Source organism: Cydia strobilella, chromosome 5 (assembly GCF_947568885.1).
Source record: "Cydia strobilella chromosome 5, ilCydStro3.1, whole genome shotgun sequence".
Classification (NCBI taxonomy): domain Eukaryota; kingdom Metazoa; phylum Arthropoda; class Insecta; order Lepidoptera; family Tortricidae; genus Cydia; species Cydia strobilella.
The window spans coordinates 4,512,435-4,538,028 of NC_086045.1; the positions used below are offsets into that span (position 1 = coordinate 4,512,435).

General features: G+C 40.3%; 1 protein-coding gene across 1 annotated transcript in view; it reads right to left on the reverse strand.

The window, feature by feature from the left end:
- Positions 1-2,201: 2,201 nt before the first annotated feature.
- Positions 2,202-25,594, reverse strand: part of LOC134741390 (phospholipase D1) — a 38,275-nt gene continuing 14,882 nt past the window's right edge. The window contains exons 5-22 of the mRNA XM_063674157.1: positions 25,180-25,256; positions 23,814-23,934; positions 22,728-22,879; positions 21,610-21,741; positions 20,282-20,430; positions 19,768-20,003; positions 18,683-18,787; positions 17,622-17,761; positions 16,124-16,288; positions 14,717-15,038; positions 13,721-13,910; positions 13,100-13,232; positions 12,178-12,286; positions 11,129-11,299; positions 8,399-8,565; positions 7,595-7,835; positions 6,651-6,866; positions 2,202-5,871 (exon numbers count right to left, since the gene is read on the reverse strand). Coding sequence (XP_063530227.1) covers positions 5,641-5,871; positions 6,651-6,866; positions 7,595-7,835; positions 8,399-8,565; positions 11,129-11,299; positions 12,178-12,286; positions 13,100-13,232; positions 13,721-13,910; positions 14,717-15,038; positions 16,124-16,288; positions 17,622-17,761; positions 18,683-18,787; positions 19,768-20,003; positions 20,282-20,430; positions 21,610-21,741; positions 22,728-22,879; positions 23,814-23,934; positions 25,180-25,256 — 3,057 coding nt within the window. The 3' untranslated portion in view covers positions 2,202-5,640. The remainder of the gene's footprint in view (positions 5,872-6,650; positions 6,867-7,594; positions 7,836-8,398; positions 8,566-11,128; positions 11,300-12,177; positions 12,287-13,099; positions 13,233-13,720; positions 13,911-14,716; positions 15,039-16,123; positions 16,289-17,621; positions 17,762-18,682; positions 18,788-19,767; positions 20,004-20,281; positions 20,431-21,609; positions 21,742-22,727; positions 22,880-23,813; positions 23,935-25,179; positions 25,257-25,594) is intronic.

Consider the following 25,594-nt stretch of genomic DNA (forward strand, 5'->3'; position numbering starts at 1 on the left):
GGCGGACTTAATGCCTCAAGGCATTCTCAACTTAGCCGGCAATTAATATATAAAATCGCATGCTATTTGTTGCAAGATCTGTAAAAGCGCAATGAAAGAGTTATTACTCTATAGAAGATAGAGAGAAGAGTATTATCTATATTAGAGGCGGTTTAGTATTATTCTATTTATTAGTACCATCTAGTGAGCAGAGCTGTTTGCGAGGGCTCATTGAGCCCGGCTTAAAGAGAAAGGTGCAAAGTGCATCGTGCATACTCTCGCACTCGCTTGTTGAATAAAGGCGATATCTAATGTAAACTCCGAATACTCTGATGAACATTTATTTTTTAGGTATTCACATTTTGCTCAAAGAGAGAGTAAGACGCAATGACATATAGTTTGTCAAAGGACTGTCTCATCGTCTCATCTCAAACATAGAGAGTATCATACTATCTTTGTCTTACACGAGTACTAGCACCCAAAAGAAAAGGATGAGCATAGTTTTTTTTGTTCTTATTTACTGACAATTTGGTTTGACCAACTATTATATGCCTCTTAGAATAATATATGCCTTACGGACATATTCCGAATTATCTCCCGGCGGCGCAGCAGCGTTAAGGTAGGTACGTTTTCAACTTGAGTTGAGCTTTGTAAGTAGTTTGTTGTTTTGTCACTAGGGGGCAATTTTTTGTGTGAATGTATGTAGGGGGCGTCAATGAGAGATTAAACTGCAAGTTTTAGTGTGAAAACGGTATAGGGAGCGTGCATGAGGGGGCAACACAGGAGCCGTCAGATTTTTGGCGCGAGGCGCAAATGTGATGCTTCCGATGTAGCCCACAAGATGGCAGAACCTATTATGCACAAGAAAACGTACGAGAACGGTAGATGGTAGCACTTTCTTTGGAAATGTAGTATTTAATGTACATGTTTATGTTTCCGATTTAGGCCACAAGATGGCAGATCCTCCAACGGACAACGGTTCCTATGCAGAGCTTGATTAAACGATGAAGGAAATCTTCATCGGACTGTATTGTATTATTTGTATTTATTAGAAGAGAGGAAAATTAAAAACCTTTTTTAAACGATTTTTATATAAAAAAAATATATTTTCAGAAAAACATTAGAGACAAAACACGTAAAATATAGCTGATCAAGCAAATCTTGTCAGCAGAAAAAGGCGCTAAATCAAATTTTCTATGGGTCGATATCCCTTCGTGCCTACGTTTTTTTTTTAAATTTGCCGCCTTTTTCTACTGACAAGATTTGCTTGACCAACTTTAAATAAAATTATTGCTACCAGATATTGAACAAAATTTCAGAAATAGGTACGTCATTATCATCTTACTGATGAGGAAAGTTTCGGAATATTTAATTATTATTAATATTATACGTATATTTCGGCATATTATCTGGAATAATCAGTAGGTAGGAACAATATCATTCTATTGGATACAAGTTATGATAGGAATGTTTTTTTAATCTTATTTGTACAATATAGGGGTACTACAGGATATCCTTAAACGCAATATAAAAATAACTTTCTTAATTATAACTCATTAACTCCCTAAAAACGCTGATATTTTTGTTGGCGCTTAAGTTACCCTGTATATATACTTACCCCCTTATTCATAAACGTCTACTAAAGTTGACAAGCCGCTAACGCTTGTCCCTTTCCGACGTATTGGTATGATGGAAAGGGACAAACGATTATTAGCGGCGTCTCAACTTTAGTAGACGTTTATGAATAAGGGGGTATAAGTTTAAAGTAAAAATGTATGAAGTATGTCTAATGATAAGTACAATTTTGCAGGTAGGTACTCAAAATACAAACATTTAGGAACTTGGTTATGTTTTCAGAGTAAAAAGTGAATATTTGGAATATTAAGCTACTGAATAAGAATTGTAAGAAAAAATAATCCTGAAGGTCAAATACTTATAAAAATTCTTGTATTATCATTAATATAAATTAAATTACAGCATTATAATTTTGTTCAATTATGACTATAAATAATATAATACTTAGGTGGTAGAATTAACAATAATAAAATAGGCACAATAATAACATTGATAGGTACCGTCAACCGGGGTGAATAGGGATGGCCGAGGCGAATAGGAACCAAACATTAAATGTGATTTATCTGACAATTTTTTTTTAAATACCGACACAAACAGAAAATCTACTACATATTATTTTCGATTGAAAATAATATGTAGTAGTGTCAGTAGTTATTAAGAAACTGTCAGGTAAATCACATTTTAAGTTTTGTCCCTGTTCACCCCAGCCATCCCTATTCACCCCGGTTGACGGTATCGGCAGGAGAGTCAAGGTATCACACAAACAGCTACATAACATAAGAGTACTCATTGCAAAACAGGTAGTGAATGAAAGTCTGGCTGAACGAAGCTAAATACCTCGATGAGGCTTTTTGAATTTCAAATGGGCTGTCGAACTTGTAATCAGTATGATTTAGAATACGAATTTTGTCAAATCTAACAAACCGTTGATAATCGTTTGGCTCTATCCGTCGATTTGAAATTTTTGTTTGTTAGAAAGGGACAAAATTTACAGAGGTTTTTAAGAGCTTGAAAAAATTTATGAATAAGGGAGTAAAATCCGTGCCGATACCTATATAGGTACTTAAATAGGGCATTTTCTATGAAAAGGGACCTTATTGTCGATGGCGCTTACGCCGCACAGCGTCGCGCGGCATTGTATTTATATCGGAGCATCGTTTATAATGGCGTAAGCGCCATCGACAACAAGGTCCCTTTTTATAGAAAATACCACAAATAATTAATACTTAATTGGTAGTTAAATTAGGACATTCATAATAATCTCGTAAAGGCACCAATGTAAGTAAAAAATTTGAAAAAAGGTCGAAACCGATACTTTCTTAGTATAAAAGTATGACTCCCACCATCGCCATATATTGTCGGCGGAACAGACTGAAGTTCCCTCTGCCGTCTGCCTCCCAGTCACTATATCGGGTCGGGGTCCCTTTGTTTGACATAACTATTGAAAGTCATAATGTAATGATTGTCATATTATCATTAGTCATCATTCTGAAACCGTTAACGTTTCAGGATTTTCCTCAGGTTATCCTATAGATAAGTTAGGTTAGGTTTGTTTTATCATTATGGCAATCCTGAAAAGTTACGCGTTTCTGAGAAAAACCAAATTATGACTAACGAAAATGCGGACAAACAATATATTATGACTTAAAACTATATGGAAAACAATAGAGACCCTATCAGGTCACGTGATAAAAAAACCGGCCAAGTGCGAGTCGGACTCGCGCACGAAGGGTTCCGTGCCATTACGCAAAAAACGGCCTGTGAAAATTTCAACTGTCTATCACGGTTCATGAGATACAGCCTAGTGACAGACAGACAGACAGACGGACAGAGGAGTCTAAGTAATAGGGTCCCGTTTTTACCCTTTGGGTACGGAAAACTAAAAATGAAGGCTCAAAATCGCCTGTGTGATTCGCACAGGAGCGCCGCGACAGTATCTCGCCCGCGAGACTCTAGGTACCTGTCTTCTAACAGTATCATAAGAATAAATTTATTATCAATGAAACACATAACAGAGAATGTGAGGGGTCTCCGCTCTAGGCTACGCCTGTATCGAGGAAAACCATCAGGTACAGTTAAAATATAAAGTACTACACAATAAAGTAGGTATTGAAAAACAAACTTAAATGAAGTACTTGAAAGTAAGAAAACGAAAAATAATACAATATTGAAAACTAAACTAAAATATTTTAGCTATAATATCTTCTGTCTCGGCATAAGAAAGTGAATGTAAAAATTTAAATAAGAGTATATTAGCTTCTACAATGGTGCAGTCTTTAAGATTACAATGTTTAAGCAAAGCGTTGTAAGCGGTCACTCGGATTCTTTCCCCGAAACGTTTCCCAAAGGCGGAACGGACTTCTGGAATTGGTAAGTTAAAGATGCGTTTTTTGATTAGAGAACTAGCAAGGCAACAATTTTGAGAATGTATGTGTGTGTAAAGAGATTTTCATTAAAAATAACTAACTAAAATATTAGATTAGTAGTCTATCTCGCGGTCGAGAACCTGTCGCGGCGCTACTGTGCTAAGCCTACTGGAGGATGGGGTAAAGTTATTTTAATTCGGTCATTTTTTGCTCAATTTTTTTACTTACTTTAAGTACTACATTGCTATACCTACTTAAACCTAGAGGAACTTGGCATAAAATAAATTATGAACAAGCACCATCCATTAATCCAGCCATTCTCAAAGTGTGCTCCGCGGACCCCTAGGGGTCCGCAAAGCCCCGGGGGCTCCGCGAGAAAAAGCGAAAACAAATCAATATCCAGCTCTCCTATATCTCTGGTCCACAGATAATTTGACAAACGAAATTTTTTCATTTGGGGCTCCTGCAAATATTTTGCGTTCCAAAAGGGTTTCGTCGCCAAAAAAGTTTGAGAACCGCTGCATTAATCAATAAAATAAACAATTAATTAATGGTAAATCATATGTGTATAAAATTATCTCCACTTTACTATAATATTACGTTTATTCGATAAATATATTCAGATAATAATATAAACTTCCATATTCAAGTAAAACTGTTTGGTTTACTGAATTTTTTTTAATAAGTATTTAAGCGAACATAAAGTTTAATCACTCACAGCAATTTGAGCCAGGTACGATGCAGAGGGGGTTACTTAAGCTAAGTGTAGGTTAATTTTATAGGGTTTAATTGCAGGTTTTTATTTTAGTATTTATTCGTTAGGTGCCAATTTTAGGATTTCTTGCTGCTTGTGGCACCCACAAAAAAATGTTATACTTTATTCTAACATAATGTTACGTATTGAAGTTGACCGGCAAATGGTGGAAGTGGCTTCACAACTTTTTGTACAATTTTACCTTTTTCACGTATTGTCTATGGTTTTTTTATACTGTTTTTATCTATTTACTGATTGACAGATTACATTTTGTTCCACCGAAATGAGTGCGTATTATTTTAATCTCGTACCTCGCAAGTCCCGCGTACTTGTAAATAGAAATACAAGTACAAATTCAATTAGAGTTTTGAACTCTTATAAGAAATAAAAGAAAGTTCCAAATTCTAAAACACAAAAATTGCCCTGGGTGTTACGAGGTCAAATTACAAATAACCGGCCTAGTGCGAGTCGGACTCGCGCACGAAGGGTTCCGTACCATTACGCAAAAAACGGCAAAAAAATCACGTGGGTTGTATGGGAGCCCCACTTGAATATTAATTTTATTCTGTTTTTAGTAATTGTTGTTATAGCGGCAACAGAAATATAATCAATTTCAACTGTCTAGCTATCATGGTTCACGAGGTACAGCCTGATGACAGACAGACGGACAGTGGAGTCTTAGTAACAGTGTCCCGTTTTTACCCTTTGGGTACGGAACCCTAAAAAGGAGTGTACAAGTTTTTAAAAAGTCAGCAATAGCAGACGAAAAGTCAATGATGACGAGTACACGTGTAAACTACCTTTCTAATTTGTGCCATTTTTAATTAAAAGGGTACTTATTGTCGGTTGTCAATAAGGCGCTATTTCCATATAGCTTCAATTTGAAATCAACCTTATCGACAACCGACAATGTGGTACCTTTTGGCTGAAAACGTCACATTTCCTTCCTAAATCTGGTCTCGAGATTTAAGTCCATAAAGCAGTAGGCATCATGCCCTCCATGCTAGTGGTCCGCGGTGTGAGCACCTCGTTGCAGAGGAAGTCGAGCGGCATGTGGACCAGGTTCCCCTGTATGAGGTCTATTTTCCTGTTGGCGAGCGCCGGGTCGCTGTGCCAGAGGGAATGCTTGTTCTCTTCTTGGTACTTCTTGAGTTCGGCGAAAGAGTGGACAGCGTCGGTGGGGAGGCAGTGGAATACCTGCAAGAAGAGTTTTTATAGTATAAACACTCTATTCTTCAAAAACTGATGAGAAAATTGCATTTCCACAAGAGTGGTAAAGTTGATGAAAACTTTGAGTTGATCATAAGTGGCTCAGCCCAAAAAGCGAATCTACGAAAGTATTGAAATATAATAATAATAATAATAAATAATTTCTTTATTCAGATACGGTGTTACAAATTTGTTAGTTTGTTACTTAAAAGCTAGGTTATTTATATTAAAACTATTTTTTATTACACACTAATTTAAAAGTACACTCTTTGAGTTTCCTCTTTCAACTCACCTACGACAGGCAAAGATTCGACGTACGTATATTTAAACCCTTATTCATAAAAAATTACAAGCCTCAATGGGGTTGGCAACTGTCAAAGGCTTGTATAGATGGCGCCAGCTTAGGTTTTACTTGTTTCTAGCATCCAGGCAAGAACATTCCCAAAAAACAAGAATTTGCCACTTATTATTAGGACTGACAGGTAAAACCTATGCTGTTGCTGGCGCCAGTAGTTTAATGAAATTTTAATTTATGGTTTATCACTTTGTTACAAAACTATATTGAGGTTTATATTATGAACGCCATTAGTCTACCTACACTATCGGTAGTAGAAAAATGTAGATCGTCGGCAGGGTTTTAATTACATCTAAATGGTGTACCACCGTGCTCATTCAGAGCAATTTCCTTCCGCGGACGCTCCAGCTGAGGATTGTACCCCCAAAAATGTTAGTTGTATATACAATAGTGTCTTCCCGTTAGGACTGACCTCCTCGTAAACATCGGTGTTCCTCTTAGAGCAGCCCTGCCACACGTGCCTGTAGAAGTGGTCGGAGCACGGGTCCTCCAGGTTGATCTCCTCGCGCTGCAGGTCTTCCTCCACGAGCCCGAGGTGTTCCCGGAAGAGCCGCTTCCTGAGCGCGCCGGCCACGCGGCCGCAGGGGAAGCTCTGGCCGTTCATGGTGCCGTCGGTGAAGCTTTCATCCTGAGGACAAACTTCGATATAAATATGGTTGGATAAAAATTTTGCGAGCTGAATATATTAGGTCCCTATATCTGATGTAAACATGATTGACTTGTTTAGATTCAGGCGGTTGGTTGAAATGCGTGGAAAATGTAGCGTTGAGTGGATGCAGGCATTTTGACAGTTTGGAAAGCGTTGTTTTGCATCGGCAGGTTGGATGGTAGGTGGGAGGCATTCAATAGATATGTTATAAATAGGTAAAAATGGGACTGATTTCACTTGTGATGTCATAATTTTAAAATTATGTAAAAGGATAACGTACGTGGATATACTGTAGGTAGAAGTTTCAATGAAACTGTATGTTTTTTGGTAAATATTTTAGAAAAACCAAATTAATAAAATGAAATAGAAATGAAGATTCGGATAGAATCAGCAAGATTCTTATAAAATATCTAAACTTTAGAGTTATTGCATCATTTAATGTACATAGGTAACATGGAGGTGTCAATAATATTTTTATTAAATAAACATATCATAGGCCTAATAGTCGATCCAATAAACTAAATATTCATGGCTATTGCTACCTTATACTGACATACAATATTTCATGGAATGCCAATAAACGACCAATCTATAACACAAAAAATTACGTCATCATGCCTATCTCTATCTAGGATATAGGGTATAAGGAGCAACTTTTAGTATGGGAGTTACCCCGAAATGTGAAGGGATAGGGGGCAGTTACTTACTTGCAGTAGCACAGCGATCTCTGAATCCCTGGTCCCAATCATGGACCGGTCGTTGATGTTCGCACTGCCACATATAATAGTTTTGTCATCAGCTATCAGTAGTTTAGAGTGCACGTATATGAGCTCGGTGACTGGTTCTCCTTCGAGCGTGGAGTGTGTGCGGAGGCCGTGGAACGTGATGTATTGGGAGGGGTCCGACACGTCCGCTTCGTAGAGGCGCGTTAGGATGGCTTCGCGGCTCCTGGGGGAAGATTTTGAGGTTTACTGCTAAAATTATAGATTCAATAACAAATAGCTGCGCCACGTTCATGAAACATCCACCGCGCCTTCTAATTATCGCAATATCTTTATATAACAAAGTTAAAGGTTGTGCGACGACGAGTGAAGCGAGGTGTGTTTCAGATTAACTGCGCAGTTTGCAGCATAATCAAAAAAACCTGAAGTGTTACGTTACAGCGGCCGTGAAGTAAGACAAAATCGAAACTCATCCACGAATTGCCCTCTCTCGGCCTCTGCAATAATGTACTATGTATTACTTAACGCCATAAAGTAGTACACACAGGTTCAGAGTGAGCATATGCGCGAGGCAATTTCCTCGCGCACAAAACGGCCAGTGTAGTATCGACATTTTTAGACGTGCCTCGCACGCGTACCATCGGTCGAGGCACGTCTACACTCTTCGTTTTGTGTGCGAGGAAATTGCCTCGCGCGTATTCTCGCTCTGTGTGGACCCGGCTAGTAGTGAATAGTGTGACGACACTCAGTCAGTCGATTGAGTGATATGGTGATGGTAGTGGCAAGCACCTGCAAATGCTCTGATAGTTCCAGTGCGTGACGGCGTGCAGCGAGGTGCCGGAGGCCCCCCCCACCTCCCCCTCGAAGCCGGGCAGCAGCGGCATCACCACGTACACGCGGAACGTCTCGCGGGCGCGGTGCGCGCGCATTATTCGGTTGTATAACGCTTCCCCTATCTGTAATGGAAGAAAATAATGATTTAAACTCACGATTTTTACTCATTATTATTCACAACGACGGGACTTAATCGCGTAAAATAAGTTTTAAATTTTTAGCCAGTAGCCTGTAGCCGCCGTGCAGGTCTCGACGACTTAAACAAAAAACCTCGATTTGAAGTAAACTATTATAATCTTCCAAAAAGGTACTGGTTACAAGGGTTCTTTGACAAAAACGGTTAAAAGGTGCAGAAGTGGTGTGTTGATAGTATGAAGGCTGATGAAAGAGTGATTTGCAATATTTCTTCTTCTTCTTTGTCGTAACCTCATGGCTGAGGGACGTGACGAGTGTGTGGACACTCTTCACCAGTGCTCTCCAGGCCGCTCTGTCTTGGGCCCAGTGCATGCTAGCCTGCAGTGTGGCGTTTGTCATTGATGTTATTCTGTCCGCCCAACGCGTGGCCATACCTCCATCCCTACGCTTCCTTGCCATGCGGCCAGTAATTATGAGCCTTTCCAGGCTATCTGGCCCTGTCCTGCTCAGATGACCGAAGAAACCAAGTACACGTTGGGAGCAAACAGTGGAAAGCCTCGTTGTAATGTTAAGTTCGTCGTTTGCAATATTTGATAAGTACAAAAGGTGGTTTAAATTTAAGTGCCTCTAATTGGCTGCGATACAAATTATGTGGAGCGCTTCTATTGGTGCTTCAGAAAAAGCTTTCGTATACTAGCCGAGCCCGACGGCTGCGTTTAGCTACTGCATTGGGAATATTTTAATACAATAATAAGTTGCATTCGCAACAATTCCCTAAAACAGTTGACAAATCAAAATGGGAGGCATTTTTAACGTTTCTGGATATTTTTTTATCAAAAATAGTAGGTGGGTCATCATCATCTTCCTCGCGTTGTCCCGGCATTTTGCCACGGCTCGTCCTGGGGTCCGCTTGGCAACTAATCCCAAGAATTGGCGTAGACACTAGTTTTTGCGAAAGCGACTGCCATCTGACCATCCAACTCACTATATAGGCCTTATTCGCATTAGTCCGGTTTCCTCAGGATGTTTTCCTTCACCGAAAAGCGACTGGTAAAATATCAAATGATATTTCGTACATAAGTTCCAAAAAACTCATTGGTACGAGACGGGTTTCGAACCCGCGACCTCCGGATTGAAAGTCGCACGCTCTTACCGCTAGGCCACCAGCGCTTCGTTGTTATATCAGTTCCTGCTTGTATTTTTATACGGTTCCTCACGGCCTGGCCAGTTCTCTATACATAATGTGAAAATTATAAAGAACTGTGGTCCTCAATGTAGATATAGTGACCACGTACGCTTCGTGTATGCTTTGCTCCACCGTGTCCGGGTCCAGATCCTGTCGGGAGGTGTCTAGATGTCGTATTCACCTGATTCCTCACAGCCTGGCTTGTTCGCGACAGTGTTATAAAGAACTGGTTCTCGATGTAGATGTAGTGCTGCGCGCGTGTGATGGTGTCCACGTACGCTTCGTGTATGCTTTGCTCCACCGTGTCCGGGTCCAGATCCTGTCGGGAGGTGTCTAGATGTCGTATTCACCTGATTCCTCACAGCCTGGCTTGTTCGCGACAGTGTTATAAAGAACTGGTTCTCGATGTAGATGTAGTGCTGCGCGCGTGTGATGGTGTCCACGTACGCTTCGTGTATGCTTTGCTCCACCGTGTCCGGGTCCAGATCCTGTCGGGAGGTGTCTAGATGTCGTATTCACCTGATTCCTCACAGCCTGGCTTGTTCGCGACAGTGTTATAAAGAACTGGTTCTCGATGTAGATGTAGTGCTGCGCGCGTGTGATGGTGTCCACGTACGCTTCGTGTATGCTTTGCTCCACCGTGTCCGGGTCCAGATCCTGTCGGGAGGTGTCTAGATGTCGTATTCACCTGATTCCTCACAGCCTGGCTTGTTCGCGACAGTGTTATAAAGAACTGGTTCTCGATGTAGATGTAGTGCTGCGCGCGTGTGATGGTGTCCACGTACGCTTCGTGTATGCTTTGCTCCACCGTGTCCGGGTCCAGATCCTGTCGGGAGGTGTCTAGATGTCGTATTCACCTGATTCCTCACAGCCTGGCTTGTTCGCGACAGTGTTATAAAGAACTGGTTCTCGATGTAGATGTAGTGCTGCGCGCGTGTGATGGTGTCCACGTACGCTTCGTGTATGCTTTGCTCCACCGTGTCCGGGTCCAGATCCTGTCGGGAGGTGTCTAGATGTCGTATTCACCTGATTCCTCACAGCCTGGCTTGTTCGCGACAGTGTTATAAAGAACTGGTTCTCGATGTAGATGTAGTGCTGCGCGCGTGTGATGGTGTCCACGTACGCTTCGTGTATGCTTTGCTCCACCGTGTCCGGGTCCAGATCCTGTCGGGAGGTGTCTAGATGTCGTATTCACCTGATTCCTCACAGCCTGGCTTGTTCGCGACAGTGTTATAAAGAACTGGTTCTCGATGTAGATGTAGTGCTGCGCGCGTGTGATGGTGTCCACGTACGCTTCGTGTATGCTTTGCTCCACCGTGTCCGGGTCCAGATCCTGTCGGGAGGTGTCTAGATGTCGTATTCACCTGATTCCTCACAGCCTGGCTTGTTCGCGACAGTGTTATAAAGAACTGGTTCTCGATGTAGATGTAGTGCTGCGCGCGTGTGATGGTGTCCACGTACGCTTCGTGTATGCTTTGCTCCACCGTGTCCGGGTCTAGGAATCCGCAGGACCAGTTCGACACGCTGCGTAGCACCTGAAAAGATAGTGTGCTTAAAAATACGGTTTAGAGCCCGAAGTATAACATGAAATTTCGAGTGATGCCCTTATGTTAATTGTAAGGATAGTAATGATAATAATTAATAACATATCGCGCAGACAACCACGCGCTGAGAAGTGCTTTGCAGATAGTTTCAGTAATGTTTCCTATGGGTAATGGCGGGGAGTTTAAAGTTTAAGAAATCATCAAGTGTGCATCACGAAATTGCACCACCGGACATCCGCAGACAAAAATGTCTCGCACGGGAATTGACCAAAATGTCCATGGAGACCTCAAAAACACCCGACTGAAGTCCCGAAACCCACCACAACATAGAAAGATAGCCAAGCGTGGGTGAAAGAATGGGAAGTCCAGCTGCACAAAATAAACAACACCCTCTTTGAACGTCTGGCACAAGTGTGGATGGAGTGAGTCTGCGGCGTGGTAGAAACCTGCAACTAGAATTGTGCCGTTCTTGGGAACGTTCCCAATTTCCCACTAGGGAAATTTCCCCATACAAATTGGGGAATATTCCCGGGAACGGCACAACTCTACTTGCAACAGACTATACACCACATAGTATTCTAGTGAAGTGAAGACTTTAAAAATCTGACGAAGAATGCGAGCTTATAGTTGGTCAAACCAAATTGACAGTAAATAAAAACAAAAAAAACTATACTCGTCCTTTTCTTTTGCGTGCTAGTACTAGTGTAAGACAAAGATAGTATGATTCTCTCTGTCTATGTTTGAAATGAGACAGTCCTTTGACAAACTATATATCTGATTACTTGTAAATTTTGAATCTATTGTATATTTTTGTAACCAGTGTGTAACCGTCATACGATAAATAAAATAAGGAGTAAAAATAACGTTACCTGGCAGGACACATTGTGTATGTCAGTGTTCAGATACTTTTCCAGCTCTGGCAACAGTTTGATCTCGGAGTAAGTCTTCGGCAGAAGGTATGGGTAGCTTGCGGATTGTCTGAAAAGATAACAAGTTTTTGCAAAAATTTCATTTTTGGTACAAGCTTTTATCGCTGAAAGTACTTTTCTTTCCACATGCAACTAATACTTATCGAGACAATTCTAAAATCCCCAAACACAATTAGGTTGCGTCGTTTTATCATAGAGTTCCTGTCTCCGTCATCAGATCAGCTCCATGTCATCATAATATTGCATTGTCATCTGATTTACATATGTATGAAAAATTTCAGCTTAACCAGATATCAGGAAGTGGTTGAAAGATGGTTTGCAAGATTTGACTAATTATGCAAATATGCCAAAAAACCAGCACAAACATGCAAATAATATTACCTAGATTTATGCGCTAAGGAGTTACTTACCTATATAGCTTACTATAATAGTCAAAGATACATTAATTGTGTAAGGTGCGTAAAATCTAAGACAATTTCGCGCTTCGAAATTGACCGGTAAACGAGATGGCGCTGTACATCATACATTTTGCGGTAACTCTGATTGTCAAAAGTTGACATTTGACAATTCAGTGACCGCAAAACATATGGCGCAGTGCAGCGCCATCTGTTTGGATATCAAACTAAGGGGCACATTTTTTTAGACTTCTCTAATACAATCAATTCTCTGTGCTATAGTTATTGTTATTCTATTGGTTACGTGTACGTGCGAAGTGCATAGTGGGGGTAAGTAAAGCGATCGCAGCGCATGCCGTGTCTCTAAAGACGTATCTCTCACTGCTGCTCACTGTACTACAACCCCGATGTCATGCCAAGGCATTTTATACATTAAGTTCTATAACACAAGGTTAACATTAGCTCACCTGGCCTTCTCTAGTTTGATAGCGTTCCATCGTTGTATGAAGTGCCTCGCGACATCTCTCGCGGCTGCGCCTTGTACCACCACTCCGATGTCGTGCCACGGCATTCTGGGTGTTGAGTTGCGGTCCACAAGGTCTAAAATCGTGTTATAATGTATATAGTTCGCGTAAATTCTGTCATGCTCTTATATTATTAAATCACATTTACAATCGGGTCTATCGCGAATTTATTTTCTTACCTTTTATTTACCGAAACGTTGGTAAATAAAGGTAACAAATTTTGCCACCGAATGAAATACAAAAATTTTCACCACACCAACAGAAGGAAAATAGTAATAGCAAAATCTCAAACAAAATCAAAGCAAATCAATTCATAATGAATGTTATTAAATATTTATCATTCAAAATCATCATTTAAAAGTCAATTCTACCAGCAAACATAAGAAAACTGTACTGCTAGGCCTATCTGAATAAAGAATATATTGACTCTTGACTCTAAACAACTCAAAATTTGCATTTGATTACTTTGCCTCGCATGTGGATAGAATGCAACTTTCTTATCAGTTTTTAGACAGTCAAGAGCCTTTACGAGCTGTTGCGATGAAAATGTATATATTGTCTTACCAACAAAGGGCATATCCAGGCTATTGAAGTCCTTAACGATGAAGTTAGTGTAGTCCTTCCCTATCCACATCTTGGAGTTGCCCTCGATGCCCTCCAGCTTGTCCTTGGTGCTGGCCGTGATGACGCGCCCCTCCACCACGCGCGCCAGCGGCGTGGGCTTGCTAGCGCTAAAGCTTCTCGTCACCATTCCCTGGACAAATTACAAACAAACAATCATAAGTCACAAAAGAAGATGCTCCTTGACACCACCAGAGATCCTAGGGCTGTCTCATTCCTTGGCAAAAGAATCGGAATTGCCATTCAGCGGGGCAATGTAGCCAGCATTATGGGCACCCTGCCATTTCAGCTCAGTTAGCGATACATCCTTTTTTTTAATACAAATAAACATACGGTCCACTAGGTGGTTACCTGAACCGAAAAAGAAAAAAAAAAAGACCAACCTTATAGACGCATTCAACACCAACGAGCATTTCATTACAATGTGATAAAATAATAGTTATTTACGAAAAAAGTGCGGAAAGTAGGAAATTCGTAACGAGTGGTGCTAAATTAAAACACGACCGAAGGGAATCGTTTCGAATTTCCTCTTTTCCGCACTTGTATCACTACATAGTATAAAACAAAGTCGCTTTGCGCTGTCTGTCTGTCCCTATGTATGCTTAGATCTTTAAAAAAACGCAACGGATTTTGATGCGGTTTTTTTTTAAATAGATAGAGTGATTCAAAAGGAAGGTTTAGGTGTATAATTTGTTAGTTTTGAGTAAACGGGTTGAACTACCCGTGCGAAGCCGGGGCGGGTCGCTAGTCGTAAATAACTATTTTTTAACACTGCACTATTTTTTAAGACAGGCTTCGAATCCGTACAGGGGGATGTCATATCCGCGTTATCCCTTGAGAAACTGAAGTGAACATAAAACAAAAAACATTACATCACAATAAACATATTTTTATTATACAGTTAGTTAGAAGTTTCTCAGGAAACGACAGGAAACCTACCTTAGTAGTTAACGCGTCCGTAAGCAACACCTGATCATTCGACTGTGCATATTTCTCCGCTTTCTTCCTCTCCGAGTCATCAAACTCCCTCTCATTCCTTTCCCCCTCATAAGGCGGATACACTATACTCAATATATCTTTAGATCTTTCTGTTATTTTATTGAGCACGTTTCTCCTTTCTACTGGACTGTCATCTTTGTCTGTCCGTGTGTTTGGGGTTATTAGTAGATGGTCGCCTGGTTGGAGTTGCGGTAGGTCCGGGTCAGGGGTGTTGGGATCGATGGTTGATTTTTCCTCTTCTGCATTTTCGATTTGGATGGTACTGGAAATAGAAGGTATGAATTATATGCGGTGTTATGTGATAAAGTAGTGTTTCGCATTTGAAGGAAACAGATTGACAATAGATGACAGAAGTATTAGGTACTGCCTAGCCTTTTTGATCAGTGTCTGGCAGCAGACACACATTTAAATTTAGAATCCGAACTCCCTGTCAAATGGAACTGGGGTGCACGGATGGCCATTCTGAAAGAGGTATCCATCTAGGATAGTCATATTGAATTGTCGCGAAGCTAACCTGAAAGAAAAGAAATACAGCAGTGCTGATAATCCATCTATAATTCCCTCCCTGATAGGCGTATCCCTTTACAGTACCGACGATCTGATCTTAAACTCCCGCATTCTGTTAACATAATTAGTGTCATTAATTATGTATGCAGACGCGATAACGTGATTAAATTTCGGAAAAAAAAAGTAAAATAATGTTTAATCGCGTTAGACCCGTTAATGTCATTGATATGGTTAAAGTCGCGGGGAACCGTTGGTTGAGGGCAGCGAATGACCGTTCGTTGTGGAGATCCTGGGCTGAGGCCTTTGCCCAGCAGTGGACTTCTTTCGGCTGAGACGATCATAATGATGATGACTAATGAAAGATTATTTTCGTTGTAATTTTACAACAGATCGTGATGCAAATACTGTTGCACGGCTCCGCATCATCATCATCATCATCATGGTGGCCTTTTGGTGATCCAATCTTGAATGTAATTAAGGCCTCTTCCCTCCTCCGCATATTATAACGGAACTCTGAATGTCAAAGAAGTCTGAAGAAAAGATTTAACAAATGACAATTCAACCACCAAACACATACGGCCGGTGCCTTCTTCAGCTGTCAAACTTGAGGATGATCTAATAAGATCGATACATCTTTTAGCATAGTAACCGCTAAGTTATGTATGTATTGGCCCCAATAATGATGTCCCTAGAGTGTTTGGCGAGCTTAAGAGTTCCTGAGTTAAGAGTCCGCCGTTCTGAGCGTGATACATGTCGCTGCCGGGAGAGCTGGACATTTTTTTTTAGAAACACCGCTACCGCTCTTTGTTAGTAACCGAAAAATATGTGTGTATAACTTACTCATTGGCCCCAATAATGATGATGTCCCTGGAGTGTTTGGCGAGCTCAAGAGTGACGTCCCCGCCGTTCTGAGTGTGAAACATGCCGCCGCCGGGAGAGCTGGACGTTTTCTTCTTCGATCTGATGGAGTTTATGATCTGCGTGATGTTGCCCAGGTCTGTCAGCCTGGAAGATAAAATAAGTTGTAATTGTCTAACATGATTTTTAGGGTTCCGTACCTCAAAAGGAAAAAAACGGAACCCTTATAGGATCACTCGTGCGCCTGTCTGTCTGTCCGTCTGTCACAGCCTATTTTCTCCGAAACTACTGGACCAATTAAGCTGACATTTGGTACACATACGTAAGTTTGTGAGCCAAAGACGGACATGTAACGTAAATAAATCAATTTTAAACATGGGGGCCACTTTTGGGGGGAAAATGAGAAAATTAAAAAATAAAGTTTCGAAAACTATATCGTGTTACAAATGAAAGAGCTCGTTATGAGAATCTCAAATATATATTTAAGTTATTTAAGAAAATAGTCAAAAAATTACCATAGCCCGGGTTTCTTCCTTCCGAAACTACTGGGTCTAAAATTGAAAAATATATACAAAATAGCTCTTTACCTATAGATCACAGGAAAACCTATTAGAAATGTGCAGTCAAGCGTGAGTCGGACTTAATTACTTAGTTTTTGATCCGACCCCTACGGATTTTTTAAAGATCCCACGTTTCACATAAAAAATAGGTACATTGTTAAAAATTATGTAATGTATGGAAGCCTTGGAACGCGTCGCGTGTTCGACTCGCACTTGTTCCTTATTACTTACGAAAACGAGACTTTTGAAACCGCAAAATTAGCGAAGTTAGTATGTCTCACGATAGTTTAAATTCGATCTACTCGTGGTGTGCCCGGAACAGTACGCCGCGGTCAGCCAGAAGGGCTGCTGGATCTCCACACTGACCACGAGTGCCCTAAAGATTCCTGGCGATCTTAACCAGACCGTCGAAAGACCTTGTTGGGGTCCTTGATTTTATTCGGTTCGTAGTTGCTACTCAAGAATTTTAATTGATTGAGCGAGCGCGAAGCGCGAGCGAAATGTTCCCGTATCAGCTCGGGTAAAAATGCTTTCGTCTTCAGGTCGCATTTCTCGTGAAATTTGTAAGCAGGTAGCCTATTATGGATAAAATAAGTGTCACTTTTTAACACCACGTGATTAAAAGAGACGGACATTGTTTTTATCACGCTGTCACGTAAACATACAGGACCATAATATGCGTGGAAATTTGGTTATTAGGAGTATTTTTTTAACGATTCAGAGCCATTGGGGTTTACGAAGTCTACAGTTCAAAGAGACTAGTTATATCTAGCTCACTGCAACTAACCCGTGTTTGTAGTAGTCCCAGCGGCCGTAGCAGAGGTGGATGCCGCCGCTATGGTGTGCGAGCGAGACATGACTGTATACGTGCATAGCGCTGTCTCGCTCGCACACCGGAGTGTGACAACAGTACAACTAACCTGTGTTTGTAGTCGTCCCAACGCCCATAGCACAGGTCGATGCCGCCGAGGAAGGCGACGCCCTGGTCGACGACGACGATCTTCTCGTGGTGCGCCCAGAACAGGATCCCCCCGCGCGCGTGGTCTGGGTGACGGAAAACCTACGTTACCAACGTTCCAATTAACCTCGTGACTGCCACAATCTTATGTAACTTACGATGGTAATTGACAAAATTATGATAGTGCATTGTGTACTCTAATAAAGGTGGGTGGCGGCCAATAGATTAACCGTTTCATGGACACCGACATGTAAATACAAAAATAAAATAAAAGTGTCATAAATGTCAAACTAGCGCGCGTAGTCTGGGAGACGGAAAACCTATGTTACCAGCGTTCCAATCTTCTAATCGGTGGGCGATAAAGGGCTGATATGGTGATGATTTTCTCTTTATGTTCCCATCTTAAAGTTTACAAAAAAGCAAACCGCCGCGCATATGTATTTTCATTTATCTATTATTACTAACGTATAGAACCGGCACAGAGGATCAGTATTTTACGCCATGAGTTGCTGTCGTTTTGACAATAAACCATAGAAGCGGAGCGTGAATCTCGCGACTTAAATGCGTAAGCGCCATGAATTTTACGGCGCTTACGACGTTTTGGTCGCGTGGTACAGGTTGCGATTGCGACAATTTCATTGTTCAGTATGGCTTCTCTATAGTAATAATTACTCAACGTGTAGGTATGTTAAGATTAAAATTTAAAACATCAATATTACTTTATACTGACTCAATTTCGCATCGATGCAATGAGGGCTAGCGTTTTTCTGCTCGCCAGTTGGCGCGACTATTGATGGTGGTCCAGAAAAACAGATCTCAAAATTCTTCTATGCTTATTTTTATAAAATCTATACGTTGTAATATACACAAAGGTATTTTAACGTCTAAATTCGCAGTTTTTTCACCCTGTTTAATTTTGCATATAGTTTAATTGGCACTTTTAGACCTCCATCTACACTAGCGCCGCTAGCGGCGAAACTGAGCCCGATAGCCCTCATTCGAAAGGTTAAATTTAATAGTCACCTTAATATTTTCGCTGGCCAATCTGCTCTTGCTGTAAAAGCTGTTGATGCCGAGCGCCATCTCAACTTCCTTGTACAGCATTATGAAGATCTTTACGCCTTGGGCCTGAAATAAAATCGATTTTTAATATATTAAATGCGCGTAGAAATCTCGAGCGAATGATCCACACGTAAATGTACTTTTGCAAAACAAGTCCCATTGGCTAGACGTGAATAAGGGTCAATTGCACAAACCACAGTTAACAGACTGATCAACGTCACCCAGGAGAGATCTATGAAACTTCCCATACAGTAAAATTTTGCGAACGCTTTAACGGTGACGGACGGTTTGGTGTAACCAACCTTAAATCATCCCATTTGCAAAATATTCTGCTTTTTGCAAGTCTCCCCATGTGTCCGAGTATCTTTTGCCAATTGTCTTCCGTAAAATGTCCAATCCAAAGTATTTAACCCGCAATAAATCTCTAATCGGCTCTGATTTATCAATCCGCATTCTCTTTTAGAAAGTTCCATGGTTTCTGCATTTGCGGTTGTATTGAAAACTAATCGCGAAATTTCAACACTGATCTATTCACATCAATTCTACCGCAGACTGCGCTAGTATACTGTTTAAATATTGAGGCACTCACCGCTTCTCTCTCAGTAGGCCTCTTCATGTCTATCTCTAGACTGAGCCACCAATTCGCGATGAAGGTTTCTTCTTTAGCGAGCTCCATATCTAGAGCTATGGTTGTATGGAGAACATACCACATAGATTTAACTTTGATTTACTTACATAGATCCTACCGCGGACTGCGCCAGTTAGATTGGATATATTTACTGAATATTGTCTTCGGTTACCGCGTTAGTTACTCATGAAGTAAAATCCGTTTTCATAGTTTAATTTCATATTTCCTGAACTCACCGCTTTTATGATCAATATACTATCCAAGTATCCAGCGTCCAATAATCTCCAGTGGAGGCCTATTCATGTTCTCTAGACTGAGATACCGATAGGCGATGAAAATTTCTTCATTAGCGAGCTCGATGGCTTCTGCGACCGTGCGCGCTATATACTTAAGTTAATATAATTATCAAACAACTTACCGCTTTTCTCTTCAATATTGTATCCAGCCTCCAATAGTTCCCGTTAAGAGCAGGCCTCTTCATATATATCTCTGGACTGAGCCACCAATCGGCGATGAATATTTCTTCTTTAGCGAGCTCCATAGCTTCGGCCACGGCGGCCAAGTAGGGTGAGCCGTCCACGAAGGTGCCGACGGGCGTGGAGGCGCGTGGCGGCGCGAACGAATGGTGGACGTTTGGGTGTGTGAATTCTCGAGCTATGCAAATGAAATAGTAATTTACTGCAGAGTCTAGAAAGTAAGCTATTCTGGCGAATACACGAGTGATCGGTCGAAAAACAGCGAGATTTGTCGAGATGAGGCTAGAAAGGTAAATTACGGCCGAAGTGTATACAAAAACAATGGGAAAATACGACTCACAAACTAATATTAAACTCAAAGGTCCCTCAGCATTTACGCAATGTATCTTTTGTTGTGATGCTATAAGTATCATCGAGTTTCCTATATGTGAATTTCTAAGATTACAGCGTAATTACCAGTCTGATTGGCGACAGCTTTGAGGTACTGCATCCACTCCTTGCTCTTCCGCTTGGTCCAGCACTTGATGACCATCTGCCGGCTCTGGTTTAGGATCTGAAGCCCGTGGTTCAGACCGGTGGAGTACATGCCGCTTGATACTTCGAAGCTGCATAATATAGGTACAGTCAGCAACACTCACTAAGCAGCAGAGTTGTTCAAAATGATCTTGAACCGACTTTAATTAGAGTGCATAAAAATAATTTTTCATTTCTCATGCTCTGAAAGAGGGTCATTGTTGTTCTAAAAGGTGTGCAGAAAATGATACGTGTCTGCACTAGAGCATTTTACGTTCGAAGTACGATTTTTTTAATTTTTTTACGATACGCAATTGAAATTTGAGTTTAAATGGATTTGTTATACAATTTCCATTCTAATATTTGACTCTCCATTCCATAAATAACGATACTTTTGCCTGAATTGTTAATTGAAAGTACCCTCAAAAAAATACTATAAAAATGTATACTTGTCATGATTTAAAAAAAACACATGCATTTTACTTTCCTCGTATTCGAAATGAAAAGTAGAGTGTTTAACTCGGGTGAAAGGCATCATTTCTGCCTCGGACTATTGGCGCTCTCACTGCGTTCGAGCACCAAAATACCTCGGCAGAAATGAGTGCCTTTCATCCCTTGGTTAACAATCTACTATTGAACTCCTCGCTGTGTGTAAAGTTTGTTCTTAAAAGTCATTTTTGACAGTAACTTATAACCTTATAGCGTTCAAGTTCTCCATATAATTGTAGACTTGGTTAGTTCAAATAACATATGTCTATTAACTCTACACATTTTATGAAATGTATTAGTTTATGTTATGCATGGATATTATTGCTCGAGGAACATAATGCTTGATTGAAATATTAAATACTGTTATTCGATTATTATGAACAAATCCATGAAATAATACGAGACCATCTTGAAAGTTTAAACCAACAAATGTTAAAAAATATTAGCACATGGCTTGTCCGGAAACTATACTCACATTTCAATGAGCTGCATGGAATAAAAATAACAGATTGTTATTAGAGTTTACAACTATCTAAAGCATATTCATATTCCTACACTCCATTCGAGATAGGATTAAACAGAAGGAAAAACGGTTCTTTATAGTGGATTTTATTAGGATGTCGTTCAAAAACTTCAAAAGTTCAAAATTAATACCCAATTTATCCACCAATCATTTTAGACTTTTAGTAGAGTGGATCTGATAAAGACCGTATGGCATACTGTTCTCGGTAGTCGGACTTTTTAACCTACTCTTTTGTTTTTTTTTTGTTTTTTGGACTTACCCCTGGTCGAAAAGCATGACGGCCTTGACGGAGCCGTCGCTGGGCCGCAAGTATCCGAAGAACGTGTCCTTGACGAACAACCACCGCTCCTGCCATTTCGCGCACACCAGACCCGTGCAGAAGTAGTTACATCTGCAATAACACATCTATTGAACTCTTTGAACGATAAATGGCGTTATTCATAAACGCGTTACTGGCCTGAATTAGCTATGAATCGTTTGTCTTTATCTGTCATTTTGACTTGGGTATTTGTAAGAAAGGGATAAAACATAATTTAAGAAAATCAGGCCCGTAAAGTTTGTGGATTCCGACTAGGTTCACAATCTGATTCAGGCCGCACCGCACGCGATAGGCGTGACGTTGAAAGGGTTGACAGAGCTACAGGGGCCACTGCGATACAAATGAATTCAGTATCACAGTAAGCTCAATTTGAAGGGACTCTAATTCTTAAGTTACAACTGTATTTTAGAAAAGGCGCAGTTACCCCATGGGAGCGCTTACCTCGGCCTTAATATGCCAAAATACATAGATGGTATGCCTTTTTGTTTTTTTTGGTTAATAAATTTTTTATACTATTAGATTAATGTTATTTGTGAGCTATTTATTAGCCGACGAAATAATTGTAATCATTAATAGATATACACAATTGTACACTCAATATTGTACTTAATTACCTCGACATGTAACAATTGTTATTAATAAATACATAATAGATTTATAAGTTATTATAGGTTTAACTAACATAGGCTTAAGGGAATGTACACTACCACTATGGACATGGTCTGAAAATAAAATATATTGTATTGTATTGTATAACTTAATTATGAACAAATATCTCTGATAGTCACATGTCTTTGGCGGTACTCGAAGCTAGTCTTGTTTGAGAAAACCAATAGAAAGAGGACATTGAGGCCAATAAGCGTCTCCATATGATACTCTTACCTAACGGCAGAGCGAGATGACTGTCTTTCTCACCTGACACACACAGCCGTCCCCAGTAATCCGAAGCAGTTACATCCAGCTTGCCCAGGTTTGATGGAACCGGTGCGCTTCAGCACCACGCCTTCTTTACCCTTTCTCTAATATGAACAACAGAGAGTGATGTCTGTCTTTCTCACCTGACACACACAGCCGTCCCCAGTAATCCGAAGCAGTTACATCCAGCTTGCCCGGGTTGGGTGGAACCGGTGCGCTTCAGCACCATGCCTTCTTTGCCCTTACACCCGAACTCTGATATGAACGACAGGTTAGACACTTCGAGGAATTTGACCTGTTGATAGATAATTATTGTTGAGTATACAATAGCATCAATAGCTTGGAAAACTAAACAACTATACGTACTAGTAAATAATTATAGGAATTTTCACATAAATTTGATTGATTGAAAACTGCTTTTCGAGAGGATTTAAAATCGATGTATGAACGATAAGTTCCCATATACCGTGATGTTAAGAATTATTACGATGTTACCTTAATTTACATCAATCTAATATTTCACATTTCTGAATATTACTTTCGTAATGTTGATGTTGACCTCAAAGTAAAGACGCTACACACGAAACACGAATAATTTCGTACATTCCCTCGCCTGTTCCTGTCTCTATCGCACGCGCATAATTATATTGCAATGCCGCTCGCACAGTGCCATTGACCGCCGGCATCATGGGCGGGACAACTAATTATGGTATGAATTTTCCCAAATGATTTTTAGGCCTCAGACCCTATTCCGTTAAACAAAAGCCTTTGTTTCTTTTATTAAGAGGCATCATAGTCGCGTGCCGAGCGGGTGCCAAAACAACCATGTCGTTAAAAACCAACTATCGTGATAGTATTAAGGTTCCAAATGTAACAGCTCAGTCTGAGATAACGAGTTTGAGTAATGAAGGACGATCGGTTGCCTGTGTGGCCTCAGAATACAGAGCTGCTACATAAATTTGAACCATATAAATAGGACGGTAAAATTTCTTTTTAAACGAGTTTGTTTCCGTTCAGTCAGTAGCGGTAGCATTGGTAAGTTGAACAAAAGAAACAAAGGCTTTTGTTTAACAGATTAGGGTGTGAGGCGTAAAAATCATTTGAGAAAATTCATACTACAATTACGCGTGTGCGTTAGAGATAGGAACAGGCGGGTCAATGTATGAAATTATTCATTCTTTTCTTAGCTTCCTTACTATAGAAATCGAAATCACTTTATTATAACTTACTGTCTCATGGTGATTCCTATAAATAGAAATATTGAGTAAATTGTATAAATATTCTTCTAGCTGCTTCATTCTTAGCTGGATTCCCTCGTATGTGACCATCACCTCTGGCTTCTTTGGAAATCTGAAATAGAAGAATTTTCTTCTTTCAACAGTAACAGCGAGTAAAGAGCAAGCAAGTCAAAGGTAAACCCGCCATTTCCTAGACATTGATCACATATTATTGTCATTGTGATAACTGTGAAACTATGACCCATTTGTGACCTAACGAATCGCCAGAGTAGTAGGGCTATACGGCTATACGAAACTCTGGACCAACAAATGTGCTAGGAAAAACGCCTGTCATTTTGAAAACATAACCCTGTTCCGTACCATCGCCCACAATGTTATTTGAACATCAGTGGACCTTATGCCTTTTGTAATAAGGTACACCTATGTACATACAGCTAGGAGTATTGAGTGTTGCTGATTGTACAACAAGGACTTCCCTATACCAATGTCAACGATTAAACATGCCCCAAAGTACTTTAACGAAAAATATGATTAAAATGATCTTATAAGGAATATGTAATGAAAATTTTAAACGTTTAGAATTGTTTAGATAGTAGTTTAAAGTCAGCCTCGTAAGGCCCACCATACGAAGTTTCCCTATTTTTAATTTGAACCTTGTTGTATAGAAGATTAGGGTGACCGTTTGTTTTAGAAAACAATGAAACAAAAGAAATGCTACTTAATTCAGTTAGTGTAAGGTACAAATAAGATTGAAACAGTTTACATTGTAATGCATATTGGGCCTTATGAGTATGAAGTATGTCGCTGTGTCCTTACAGGGCGTCACTTAAACTAACCCAATAATATGTATCACCTTTATAACTGGTTTGTGACATGCAATAAATGATTCTAATCTATTCTATCTGTAGAGTGTGAACGATTTTCGACTCACAAATGGGTCCTAAATTATGGTTATGTTTTAAAAAAACCGGCCAAGTGCGCCCCAGACTCGCGCACGAAGGGTTCCGTATGCAAAAAAACGGCAGAAAATCACGTTTGCTGTATGGGAGCCCACCTAAATAATTATTTAATTCTGTTGTTGTTATAGCGGCAACAGAAATACATCTGTGAAAATTTCAACTGTCTATCTATCACGGTTACAGATACAGCCTGGTGACAGACGGACAGACAGACGGACGGACGGACAGCGGAGTCTTAGTAATAGGGTCCCGTTTTTACCCTTTGGGTACGGAATCCTAAAAATGACGGGCGTTTTTTCGAGTCTTGGTCCATAGACTGCGGCGATCTCTTATAATCGGTTGGTCATACTCATAAGTCTATTAGCCACTATTATAAAATAAAATAGCACTGTTCTTACCTGGGCAAGGCGCCTTTTCTTTTTCTCGGACGCACCATTTTCTTCGACTGACTTCGTGGTAAGGCCTCCAGAGCAACCTTAAAATAATACAAATGTGACGTTTTTAAAAGGTAAGGTAAAGGTAAAACTATGAAAACGGATTATATCGCGTATATTGAATTTATAATACATCCCGACGTTTCGAACTCTTGACCCCGTTGACCACGAACGCTGTAAAGAGTTCGAAACGTCGGGATGTATTATAAATTCAATATACGCGATATAATCCGTTTTCATAGTTTTATTTCATGAGTAACTATCGCGGTAACCGAAGACAATATTATGTAAGGTAAAGGTATTAAAAGGTAAAAAAACCGCATCGATATCGGCCCATCCGTTACAGGGCTACGATTCCACAGACGTCTGGATAGACAGA